Source organism: Lolium perenne, chromosome 2, assembly GCF_019359855.2.
Source record: "Lolium perenne isolate Kyuss_39 chromosome 2, Kyuss_2.0, whole genome shotgun sequence".
Taxonomy (NCBI): Eukaryota; Viridiplantae; Streptophyta; class Magnoliopsida; order Poales; family Poaceae; genus Lolium; species Lolium perenne.
Window position 1 is genome coordinate 85812344 of NC_067245.2, and position 12936 is coordinate 85825279.

Below are 12936 nucleotides of genomic sequence, written 5' to 3' on the forward strand. Positions count from 1 at the left end.
CTAAGCCCCTACCGGAGGGCATTGTCGAGGAGCACCCCCGACAAGAGGCGATCACGGCGATTCCCATACACCTCCCATCGGCGCTGGCGATCTGCATCAAGTCTGTGGCATTCGGGCCATGGAGGAAGGGTGGATCTGGCCCCCGTTGGCCGGACCGGAGGGCTCCATTTTCTAGTTTTAGGGTGAAGGTTTGGTGGGGCAGCGCTTAGGTGGTGGCGGCAGCGTCATCTCCAATAAATTCTCCCCGGCTTTAGCCCCATCTCAACGGCGACGTCGAGAAGCTTGTGGAAGTGGTGTGGTTCTTGAGGACCTTTTCTGGCTGGGGGATCTTCGGATCATCATGAAGCTTCATCGGCCGTTATTCCTTCGTTCTCGTCTCTGGGATAGATGTGGTCTTCTTGACCCGTTCAGCGAGTTTTCATTCGCATCCAGCAATGTCAGGCCGGTTCAGAGAGGAGCGGTAGCAGCGGCGTGCCATCGACACGGTCTGGAGGTTGAAGACGAAGGACGTCTCAAGAATTCCATTGTAATTTTCTTTTTTGTTGAGGTGATTTGTATTGTTCAATGTTTCTCTTAATGCTAAGGATCTTTTTTGCACAAAAAAATGACAGATGCACATAAAGCGGTAATCACATACATTTTCACGGATGGACGTAGAGAAAGGTGGGGTTAAAGGTAATCACGGGAAGCAGTCCATTGATGCAGATTTACAGCTCTGAAAGGTGGGAGTAATCTGCACTGAGATGGACTGCTTCCACCTCATTTCCGTCGCTCTAGTATTATACTATTGCGCATAGAGATTGCTCACCAACCGATTGCTACATAAAGTGTTGATGACAGTCCCCAGCGTGGAGAAAAACCGAAGAAACTTTTTGCACTTGAAAAAATCTGGAACGAAACAACTGATAATTCGACCACGTCGCCCTTCCTCTCCCTTCTTTGGTAGCAAAATCCCCACCACAGCTGCGCCACAGCGGAGGAGAAAAGTCTGTGCTCGGCTCGCCATCACTGCCTGCTATTTATAGACTCCATTTCCTTGCTCCGTTCTCTTATCCCCTCACATTCACACCCTTCCCGGCTCCGATCCGCTCAGGTGAGTGCCGCGTCCTAGCTGAGCTCCCGTGATTTCTTTACCTTGTCGCTGCGACATTCCGTTGTTTTAATTAGCTGAGCTCAGGTGAGAGCGTGTGTGTGTAATCATGCACTGGGGCTGCTACTCTAGGTTTTAGTGGCTGTAATAAGGATAGTTTGGAATCGTCGTTAGCTTGCTCGTCTGAATTGGTTGTTTACTTTTTGAGGATAGACAAGCTGCAGTTCAGGAAGGAATAACTGGTTTGTGGCACCTGTAGATTGTCTAATTTTGTTCTAGTTATATCTAAACAGCTGGTCACAATAAGGATAAACTAGGATGTGATTCCAGGTATTCCCCTTAGTGCATCACTGTGTAGTTTTTCTTTCGAAATGGGGATACCGCGTCTCTGCATCAATAGATACCTTTATCCTTAGTGGGATTTTATTTTGAAACCATATCTTTTACTTTTAGCTAAATTATCTCGCGTGAGCAACACTTTTTTTATTTATGAACCATGTAAATACTTTTATCTTTAGTGCCATTTTCAACTTCCAGAGATATTTTCCAAAAAAACATGTGTATCCATTCACTAAATCCGCGTACACTAATTTGATGCTAAAAACACCTGAAGCCGTAAATTTGCATAAATTATGAGGTTCCTTATTTAAAGATACCCCCATCAAGCGGATGCATAAGTGAATCCAGGAGTTCCGTTTATTACCTGTCAGCTGTCGTGTAAAGCCAATGTTTATGCATGCTCTCTGTGTAGTAGCATGCTCTCTGTTTTTCCATCTATGTTCTTTCAGTTGAACATTATTACTGTATTATTTTACTGTCTCGTACGCAAAGGTATAGCCTAGCACTTCTGCCATGTTCAACTCAAACTGAGCGACTCCTCATTCCCTTTCCGGCAAGAATCTTTCCCCAATGGAAGGAAGCTTCATCAGCTCATCTGAACAAAGGTAAGCCTCAATCTCCTGTTTCTTCGAACGATGTTAACCCCAAATTTGGCTTCCCTCTTGAATGGCTAATTTGGTTGCTCTCTTCATACAGGGTTGCCGTGGTGACCGGTGGCAACAAAGGGATTGGATTGGAGATATGCAGGCAGCTCGCGTCCAACGGAATCACCGTCGTCTTGACAGCCAGGGATGAAAAGAGGGGTACCGCAGCAGTCGACGCTCTTCGAGAGGTCGGGCTATTAGATGTCATGTTCCATCAGCTGGACATAAGCGAGCCGTCGAGCGCCGCTCGTTTGGCAGATTTCGTCAAGGATAAGTTTGGCAAGTTAGACATATTGGTACGGTTTGGTTTTCCTTTCGATTGGTTGTTGTCACAATAGCATGTTTAGTTTTCTTCGCAACTGTGTATGGTGTGCTGCTAATATGGAATTATACGCGACAAAAGTTGTATAGTTAGTTCTGTTGTACAATATGCATAAGGTTTATGCTGTGATAACGAATTCTTCCTGTGTTGCAGGTCAATAACGCAGCAATCCTCGGGGTGACGGTAGACGTCGGAGACCCAGACCCGGCAGCTGTTCAGGAAGTGGTTGGCTTCGTTCCTTTTATTTCTTCGGCCTCGCTAATTTCAAAAAAAATACATAGTAGATTAGACTAGAGATGAGTTAATACTTCCTCAGTTCATGAAAAAGTAGATTGATAATCGTAGTATTGACTACCACTACAACTTTTGCAATGGAATCCTAGATTTCATCAGAGAAGTTTACAAGCATGAGCGCAACGGAGAAGCTCGAGTGGGTGGACAAGCGGTCAACAGAGACTTATGCGGAAGCAGAAGAATGCCTAAGAACAAACTATGGCGGCACCAAGAATGTCACGGAAGCGCTGCTTCCTCTGCTCCTATCCTCCTCCGATGCAAGAGTTGTTAACCTCTCATCTTTTATCGCATTACTGCGGGTACTCTATCCAATCCCAAAAATGATAGTACCATATAAGTTAGATTGAGGGTATTTCATGAAGTAACGTTCATTTTTCAAAACCAGGTTTTCAGTGGAGAACTTAAACAGGAGCTTAACGACATCGACAAGCTATCTGTAGAGAGGGTGGACGAACTGTCTGAACTGTTCCTAGAGGACTTCAAGAATGGTCAGCTGGATCAACGTGGATGGCCAATCGAGAAAGGGCCTTCGGCCTACAGAGTGTCCAAGGCCCTGGTGAACGCTTACACCAGAGTTCTTGCAAAGAAGCACGCCTCACTGCGCATCAACTGCGTGAATCCTGGCCATGTCAATACCGACGGCAACTACCACACCGGGGATCTAACCGTCGCGGAAGGCGCAAGAGGCCCTGTGACTGTGGCACTTGCGCCGAGGGAAGGACCAACAGGAGCGTACTTTGACGGAACAGAAGAGGCCTCTTTTGTGTAAGGTTGTGTAACTCAGTTCGAAGGACTCGAAACAATATCGAGCAATGTATCATAGGAATTTAGTGGTGAGCCAGGCTTTGATTTTCATGATTTTGTTTGGAAATTTGATTTTAATGATTGTGTTTGAAAATTGTTGAGACTTAATAGATGGGCAGTCTTTATCTGTGGTATATGAAGGTGTATGTTTTAGCAACAATGATACAATTAATCATAGTAATTAAAAACATGAGACTTTTAGATATTGATGACAAATCCAGATATAAAATTCATCACAGCTCAAGTGATGTGAGCTCCACTAAGAGAAGTTTCTTCCTTTGTTCCTAGTAGTAAATACTATAACACTTCATACAGTTCAATTTGAGCGGTCAAAAACATCTTACATTTAGAAATGGGGGAAGTGCTAGTATGAACAATAAGCAAGTTTTACTACAAGGATAAAAGTTCCTTCCTACTGTACACCTTATACTATTTAGAAACGGAGGCCCAGTAATAAAAGTTCCTTCCTCTTTGACACTGCCAAGGATAATAACTATGCAAGTTTTACTAAGCTGTGAGTTAGCAAATCGCATGGCATGATCAATCTCAGTTCTTCTCACAAAAGAGAGAGGTGCGATAACAAGAAATTCACAAGGAAAAAACCCAAAGACAAGCTACAACAATCAGTTCCCAGAAAAAAAAATGAATACAATTTACATAAATCGTGTATCTTATTTTCTTTCCTCGGACAACAGCACTGTTCAGAGGAAAGTAGCACTACAGATGAACACTTTATTACATCGAGCAAGATAGCTGAGATTATTTATTATACAACAGTTCCATAAATCAAATAGCAACAGGATATACTGGACAAGAATTTTCGAGGTCTCACATTCTCAATCATCGTTTCGCCATTATGAAAAACGGCATGGGGTTCTGTGGATCTAACGCTTCATATAAATACAAAATTCCTGGTCTTAAGCCTGCAGGAAGCTAGCATACTTGGCGCCGAGGAAGAGCCTCTGCACACAGAGTAGGGAGTTCTTCCTCACTTCGCCGTTGTCATGGTTCATGAGTTTCATAACACGGTCCTTCGCCTTCAGGTCTGCCACTACCAAGCGGCCAGAAGGGTGGTACTGAAGGAACTGTGAGAGATCGTAGCAGGCGACGGCGAGAGCAGTAGTGTCGGTTGAGGTGTCGATGACTGTCATAAGGACACGTAGGATCTGCAAAACTGACGGTGTCACTCCACAATACAGAAAATTTAGACTTAACTTCATTGAACAATACTCTCTCCGTTCCATTCTATAGTGCTTATAGTTTTTTGGCACGAAAATTAGCGCTAGAGTATTTTTTACACAAGACCCCCTGGCTGAACGATTTGAGATCAAACTAAAGTTATGGAAATCGATAACTTCCTAACTTACCATAACAAATCCCACAAATCTGTCTGGTTGACTCTCCATATATGTGCAGCCAGGTTTAATTAAGGAAAGAAAAACATTGCTTCCTAAATCTAAGCAATCCTTTGGGGTCATGCATTAGGAATCTCAAATAATTGTTTCCTATTTTGTATGGTTTTTTTTTCATGCATGTCGTGTGGGAGTTGACCGGTGGAGGGGGTAATTGAAAAAATTCAAGCTACAACCTTATATTGTGAAACAAATGCCAAAAATCTATAGGCACTATAGAAAGGAACGGAGGGAGTATTAGACAAAGCTCGGCTGGTGCTAACTGCAAACAGTGAAAGCAGATGGTATTGGGTGTCAGCTGGGTTGGAGCCAAATAGCATATATGTATATACTTGTCTATAATTGCCGAAAAAGGTCCATACAACTAGTTAACCATATGGAAGAACACTGCAACAAGAGTGAGAGTGCAATCTAGGGTGTTTCGTGCACTGGTGTCTTAACTTGCTGCACTGGAACTAAACATAAGTGGAAAAAAGGTTTTAGCATAGGAGAACTGGACCAAATCTAAACTAGATTGGTAGGTCACTTTGGATTATAGAAGGATTTATTCCATGAAATGACGCAGAAGAGGAAAGTTTTGCAGGAAGTTCCACAATATATTCTTAATTGTTCACATTTTCAGTCGAGAAAGAACAGGACATACCTGGAAATCATTTTCCTCAAAATTAGTAATATTCTCCCGCCAGAAGTTTGGGTCTTTGTGCATTGGAGACCAATCGAGATGGCCAAGAAGAACTTGCTGTTTGTATTTATCAAATGAGCTCAACCTCTTAAGGTTCTCTTTGAGGCCTACTTCTAGTTGATTCAGTGCATCCAATAAATCCTGGGTGCACAGGCAATAAAATGTCAGTTCAAAGAGGTATTAATCAGGCTCAACTGAATGCACAACAAACTAAATAATTCTACACTAATTTATGTTTGCATTGGTTCCCAAGTTCCACACAATTTTTTTCAAGATGCTCCTAAATCTCTCTGATCCTGCAATCACATGCATCATATCACACTGGCAGTATATTACAGACAAGATCACTGTCATAAATGTCAATGTGCCAGCAGCTCTTTGTAGAGTTAACAAGCAAATAAATCCATCAAACTACCAAGGTTGGCATGAGTAGTTTGGGACTAGAACACAGAAACCTTGAGCAAACAAGAAAATAAACTAAAGAGTGTACTCATTTAGAGTAAACAGTAATAAAAGGAAAATTAAAAACATATACTCCCTCCGTTCCAAGATATAAGGCATATACTTTTTTGGAAAAATTCCAGAATATAAGGTGTATTGCGTTGCACCACTTGTCTCGGCAATTTTTGAAGGGATTCCTTATCTTATGCGAAGTCCTCTATTTTCTCGCGTCAATTGTTCAGTGGTAATCCCGGCCAAACATGGTGTAATTTTTCCTCGATGTGCGTTCTTTAATTTCCATGCCAAAAACTATATGGCTTATATCAAGGAACAGAGGGAGTATCATTTCACTTCATTAGACTCCTAGAAGGGAATATATTTCAGGTGGTTCATTCTTAGGCATGCATCTACCCACAATTTCCACCCAAAATAGGTTTAAGCAATGTTTCAGCTGTTGACAGTCTTCAAAGGAATGCTTGCAATTCTGAATGGAATGCTTGAAATTCAAAATGTTCTGCAACATCCTCACCTCATCACTCCATGCTTGAGCTTTCAAGTTCTGTACTATATGTGGCAACCCAAGATCAATCATTTGGGCAGCAAATGCGCCCTTTGCCAGCAAATTACGGAAGGACATAACGACAACTCTAACAACCTTCAAAAATAAGAAAATGGAAAAGATTATCTTGGTATTTCAGATATGAAGGAAATGTGGTACATAATAAAACAAGAAAACTTCAAAGCTCACCTTCTCTTTAGTAGAGCCTTTGACAACTTCTACAAGTCTTGGCAAAACCCTTGTAGTGGACAAATAATCAACAGCTGCATCATAGAAGGATAAAAGCCAGATACAAAGGCAGGTTTCATAGAGGAGCTGCACAGGATACAACAAGGGGTGAGTTCACGATGTACAGAAGATGAAAAGGTTACCGTTGTTATCTACAATTGGGATGATTAAAGAATTGATAAATGTTCATATTAACCCAAGATGATTGTCCATGTTAATAAGATTAGCCAAATGGAATTTTAGGTGGAATAGGGGCATGCATGCATCCAGTAAATCTAAAAGGAACGCCATGGGCAATTTGGGCAAGGAAAAACCAACTTGTGTTCTTGACAGACAAAAAGCATACATATTTCAATTATATCTTATTAAGGGCCACAGCAATCACCTGAATTGACTGTTGTGTTGAAGCTGGAGATATTAAAGGAATGAGCAATTTAACACCATCTGCCTGAACAAATAAAGTTCTGACATATATCTCCTTTAGCAAAGTGGCAAGACAATGGGTAGCAGTAGGAATAGAACAGTTCGGGTGGGTGGGGTTCCTCAGCTGCAAAGCATACCATTCTTGAGTTTAGAGCTCATGAACACTATTTTCATAGCACAATACATGCAAAGCTATAATAAACCAAAAAGACACTTCACAAGTTTCTGACCTGAGAACAGAGCCAATCAACCAAACCCTTCAACACATCATGAATTGATGTAAGCTTGCTCTTTGAATTTGAGGCCTCTCCATTTGGAACCATGCCATTCTGAAGCTTAGGTCTCGCACTATAAGCATATATAGTTAGATAGTCCAGAATAAGGAAAACCACGATACAATCATTTGAATATATAAACAGAATGTACCTTATTAACTGGGTCAATATCTTGCAGCTTTTTTCTTGTACGAACCAGTTACCTTTCCAGAGCAATCTGGAAAGTGGTAATTTTGTGAGCTAAATATGATAGCCAGAGAGCAAACTAATACAGGGAAAAAGCTGGTGATAGCATATGAAATATGGGCTCAGCCCATTCCAGTACAGATGGTGCAAGGTAAAAGTGGTTCATTCACAGGCTGGCTTGATATCCAACTTTAGTTGAAGGGATTGAATGATGGATACTGAACAGTGTGAAGTCTCAAGAGAGGCAACAATATGGTAAATACTAATTATCAAGTGGCACCAGTTTGGATGGCACCCAATTAAGAGTCCGAGCAAATAAAGTGCCAGACTACCAGTATATGTAAAATATTGGTACTCCGTAATACATTTTGAGATCAACTAAAGTTAGCTCCATTTTGCAGAATACAATTGTCATTCAATCCAATAAAATTCGTTTGGCGAGTTGAAAGCAACCATTAAATAGTGCAGGTTTTGTTCCGTTAGTAGAATGGATTGACCCCATCCTAGGACCAACTCGCTCCAAAATCGGATGACATTTCTAGTAAATATGTTTTCTAAACCCATTCAATTAGCAGACAAAACAAATAAATGTAACACCTGTACTGTTCCCATGGGTTGCTCATACACCAACTGACTTCTCCGCATGAATTGGTGCACAATTACCATGATGTAGCCTATTTTCGCTTTTTTGTACAGTATAAATGAGGTGTCCAGCTTTTAAGATGATGAATACAACACAATATATGGCTCCAAATATCTATAATACTTGCCTTAGGAAAGGATCGTAAATGTCTTCACCAGAGAGAGATTTGTCATAGAACAGTGCTGCCCGTTTAGGATTTGCTGAAAACAAAGGCAATAATTTAACACTCCAACAGATACAAAAAGTTATAAATACCACACTTACAAATAGTTTAATCAAGTGGATGAGTAGCTGAGCACCTGCAAGCATCTCATCAATGAGGGCAAGCACATATTCCACGGTCTCTTCCTTAGAGATGCTCCGCAAGATATTCAAAAAAAGTTGAACGTAGGATGGCCCGTCCTATAAAAGGTAGAAAAATTTCAGGAACCATTCCATTACAAAGTTATTTAAATTTTTTCATTTATGTAGTCTAAAATATTTGGCAATGATCTCTGGAATCACAAATAGAAGGTACTATTGACAGTTATGACTAAGGATTCTCTTGGAGGAGAAGAAAATACATGTAGTGTTTAAAAGTGGACCTCTTAAACGCTAAACCAATAGCATAGACTAATTGCTATGATTTCATGGCACGTGAGATAAAGCTAAATTCTTAATGGATATAAGTAATATACTTCGTAGGAGAGTAACAAAAGGAGAAGAATGGTGATCTTCAGATGAGATGGCAACAAGATGCAGTTATACAGTGGTGTTTTCTAAGCTATTTAACGCAAAGATAAATAGATCTAAGACAATAAAGCTACTCACCTCCTCAAGCAACGGACCTCTCTGAGCTTCTGGTTTGTGGTCATAACGCCTTAAAAGCTGAAGGTCTGTCGAAGAGATGAGCTTAGTTGACATATACGACTCCCATGGAATGTCCCGCTTGAGAACCTTGAAATACAGAACGAGGATAAGATAGTTAAACTCAAATATCAGTAATGCTTGAAATTATTTCATGAATTAAACTAGCTAACAAAGAGATGACGACAAGTACTGAGGGAGAGTAAAAAATGGAACCACATCTGCTCTCACACAACGATTTGACTCTCTGGATACAATCAGTTAGCCATCCCTTTGCCACAAAAAAGAAATGATTCTACCATAAATTACCCTACAGAAACAGCACACAATTTTTATTTCTGACAAAAAAACCATAGGCTCTGTCGAATCACGATTGCAGAAACCAAATGCATAAGCATGTCGTTTTGCACTGTTCAATCACAGAAGGTACTCCTGAATTCTTAAGATGTAACATCAAGATAATGCGTGCCATCAAGCAAACTCGTACACCCAGCGCGTCCTAAAATCTGAACACACCAAAGCTAGTAGCCTCGTATCATCAAACATTCGTGTCACGCCCTTATACAATCAGGTACCAGCCTCGTGCTGCCTGATCCAACTCAAGGATCAGTAATGCTTGCATATAATTCATGAAAAAACAACCATGCTAGTAAGGACCTGGCGACACGCATTACGGGTATGGCGATGCAAATTACAATGCACACTAGCTAGGGCGTGTACCGACACATCATCAGAAAGTAAATCCATCGGGCAGGGCGAAATCCGAAGCGTCGACTGACCTGGTCGGTGGTGAGCTCGGCGCGATCCATCGCGGCAGGTCAAACTCCACCACCCTGGGCGCCCACGCCTGCACAATCAAAGCCGCCCGGGCCACGGATCAGATCGGAATCCCCTCCGGACAAAAGATCGGATCGGAGCGACGAAACAGCCCGCAGCCACGAAAATAAACGAAAGAGCGCGCGTATCGAGGCGCCGGCGCGCGGCGGAACCTGCTGGCGCGAGCGATTCCGGCGAGCAAAGCGGGGGAAGGGGGGAGATGGCGGATTCTGAGCTCACCTGGCGCGATGGGCGAAGGAGGGGATCAGAGGAGAGGAGAGGAGGTAGGTTGGAGACGATGTGCGGGGCAAGAGATCTGAGAGAGACAGGAGGGAAGGGGGAGAAATTAGAGATGAGCCAGAGACGAGTGGCCGAGTCCTTATGGAGGTGGGACCCACCCACGTCGCGTACTTGGCCACGTGGAGGAGGTGTCGTGCTCGGCTAAACCTGCCTTGCATATCCCTTTGGCGCGAATCTTACAGCCACTCTTCTTCTCTTTCTTTTTCTTTCGAGAAATCTACTCCTACCAATCTATTACGGTAGTACAAATAGCTTTAAAAAAAATTACAAATTAGTACTCGGACCACCTAGCAACGAATAGACACTAGCACGAGCCGAAGACGCGCCATTATTCTCGCCCCTCCATCATCGGAACCAGTCAAAGCTTGTCGTAGCATAGCTTGTTGTAGTAGGCAGACGTGAACTCGTCGTGCTAATGTTCCAAAGGACCAGCGCAGCAGAGCAACAACCATCATCAATGATGACAACCGTACGTCGAAAGAGACTGACATGAAACCACACCAACAAACACGAAAACCGATCGGATCCCCGGAGGTCCGACGGGCACACAACTCCACGCGGCCTCCGTCAACGCTAGATGCGCGCACCATCGAAGCGAGGATAAGATGGGAAGAACCTTATTCTGACTTCAGAATGTAGCCGCCGCCTCACCATCCCATAAAAGAGAATGAAAAACAAACTAAATTAACAACGAAAACTTCCCACTAGCGTCTGGTGAGGAACCGTGGTCTGCTGAAATTTTGTCAAAAGAGACCACCTGCCCCAATTCATTAACAAAAAGGACCACCTCTGAGGCAAATTGACAAAAAAAGACCCCCTCTGGGGTGGCGGCAGCGCCCCCAGCCGACAAGTGGCGCTTGCCGCCGGAGGGAGGGGCGGCAGGGGCCCGCCGCCGACGTGCCTGGCGGCACGTTACCTAGTCCGGCTCGCCGTCACTCGCCGTTTGGTCCGGTGGGCCATGCCGCCGGCGCATGGGGCGGCAGGTCCACGTGGAGCTTGCCGCCATCGACGGTGGAGGCAGGGCCCGACAGATTTTTCATCCGGCCGACCAGCTCCGACATCAGCTGGTGACACAGACTAAAGCTGACTGCACTGATTTCAAGCCATGCTTTAAGTGTCGGAGTTTCCCGCTCGATACAGGAAATTAACCACCGAAAGCGCCATATATGCGTAGGAATTCTGTGCAGATACAGCAATTAGAGCACCGACAGCCGATACCAATAATTGTGCGCTAATTTTTTGGTACTGCTCACACTAATTGAAGGCTATATAAGTCGGCTTCCCCGCATAAAAATCGAAACAGCAGGATCAAGTTTGCCTTCTCCGCGTCTCTATTTCGTGCGCAAAATATTGGAGTGAGTATGAGTTTGCCTTGTTCGTACCAGGATTTTAGGCTGATGAAGGGGAAGAATGCAAGCTTGCCACCGGGGGTGAGAGCAGAGAGGTGTTGGTGCGGCCGCCTTGCGAAGGTGAAGGAGGTGGTTGATTTTTCTGATAAGTTCGGCATGAAATATTTCATGTGCGCGAGCTATGATCATGATCCACCCAGGCAAACAAGTTCATCGTCCTCGAGGCCTGCGGTATGTTATAACAGCATGATAAAAAAATTATTTGTATGTCATTAATTTTCGTTGATTAACCGTACTATTTGTGTTGCAGTCTCCCCCGCCCCTTTGCATGTGGTTTCACTGGATAGACCAGGAGCAGCCGGAGTGGGCACGCCGTGAGGTGGAGGAGAAACAACGGCGTGCATGGGCAAGGTTCCATGAGGAGGAGCGTTTCGAAAAAGCTATTGCTAATGATAAAGCAGAAAGAGAGAGACAGATACAAAAATTAAGGGCGGAGCAAGCTCGAAATCGTGAGGTGAATCAGAAGATGATAGATGATGAGGCTGCACGTAGGTATGCAGAGGAAGAGGTGCGCAGAGAGGCCTGTGAAGTGGAGATGAAGAGATTAAGGGAAAGAGCTGCCGAGGCGCAAGCGGCAAAAGAACGCGGCGACAAGTCCGGAAAATGGCCACGCTGGACGCAGGGCAAGTAGAGTGATATATTTGTACTAACTACGTATGTTAAATTCCGTTTTACTTTGTCATTGTATCTTAAATTCTGTTGTAGTAAGTAGCCGTATTTTAATTGTAGTTAAATTTCCATCTTTATTTCGTTCGATGTATTAATAATAAATGTTGATTTCACGGAAAAAATTACGAGGCTAAAGTTCGCGCCATATTGTTTGCCGCGACATTTTCCCGCCTTATTGTTTCCCGCAAAATTTTCCCGCTTTATTTTTTCCCGCCAAAAGTTCGCACCTTATTTGTCCCGCCAAAATTTCCCGCCATGTATCCCTGCTTTTTCGCTGAGCCGCGTGCTATAAAATCCCTCCCCGGGCATTCATTTTTTAAACACAATCGCAGCCGCTCCAGGATGGCTCCTCCTGGCGATCGTAGTTTTACTGCATTTATGGCTGCTCCTCTTATCTCCTCTGCTTCTTCAGTTATGAGTGCCAATAACATAGACAATGTCCAAGATCTGGTCATGAATGTGACCCTTCTCGTCGAGTTAGGCAAGCTTTTCTCTAGGCATGCAGGTATGCCTGGTCGAACTCCGGTGGAAATACGACAAGAGCTTCTTAGGTT

General features: G+C 43.4%; 2 protein-coding genes across 4 annotated transcripts; one reads left to right on the forward strand and one right to left on the reverse strand.

The window, feature by feature from the left end:
• The first annotated feature begins 947 nt into the window (after positions 1–947).
• LOC127333162 ((+)-neomenthol dehydrogenase) lies at positions 948–3627 on the forward strand. Of its 3 annotated transcripts, none has more exons than XM_051359492.2 (6): positions 948–1093; positions 1922–2034; positions 2126–2369; positions 2549–2620; positions 2779–2988; positions 3075–3627. In XM_051359492.2, the coding sequence occupies exons 2-6, from the start codon at positions 2000–2002 to the stop codon at positions 3456–3458; spliced, it is 945 nt and encodes a 314-aa protein (XP_051215452.1). In that variant the 5' UTR covers positions 948–1093; positions 1922–1999; the 3' UTR covers positions 3459–3627. The 3 variants fall into 3 exon arrangements, with proteins under 3 accessions (XP_051215452.1, XP_051215453.1, XP_051215454.1); XM_051359493.2 differs by having other exon boundaries at positions 974–1093; positions 1928–2034; XM_051359494.2 differs by having other exon boundaries at positions 985–1093; positions 1988–2034.
• Positions 3628–4126: 499 nt separating this feature from the next.
• On the reverse strand, positions 4127–10380 carry LOC127333163 (probable V-type proton ATPase subunit H). Its single transcript, XM_051359495.2, has 12 exons — positions 10245–10380; positions 9968–10035; positions 9153–9278; positions 8642–8744; positions 8470–8542; positions 7665–7730; positions 7469–7586; positions 7201–7362; positions 6777–6902; positions 6558–6683; positions 5549–5728; positions 4127–4659 (listed from the first exon to the last, which is right to left on the reverse strand). The coding sequence occupies exons 2-12, from the start codon at positions 9995–9997 to the stop codon at positions 4411–4413; spliced, it is 1359 nt and encodes a 452-aa protein (XP_051215455.1). The 5' UTR covers positions 9998–10035; positions 10245–10380; the 3' UTR covers positions 4127–4410.
• Positions 10381–12936: the final 2556 nt, after the last annotated feature.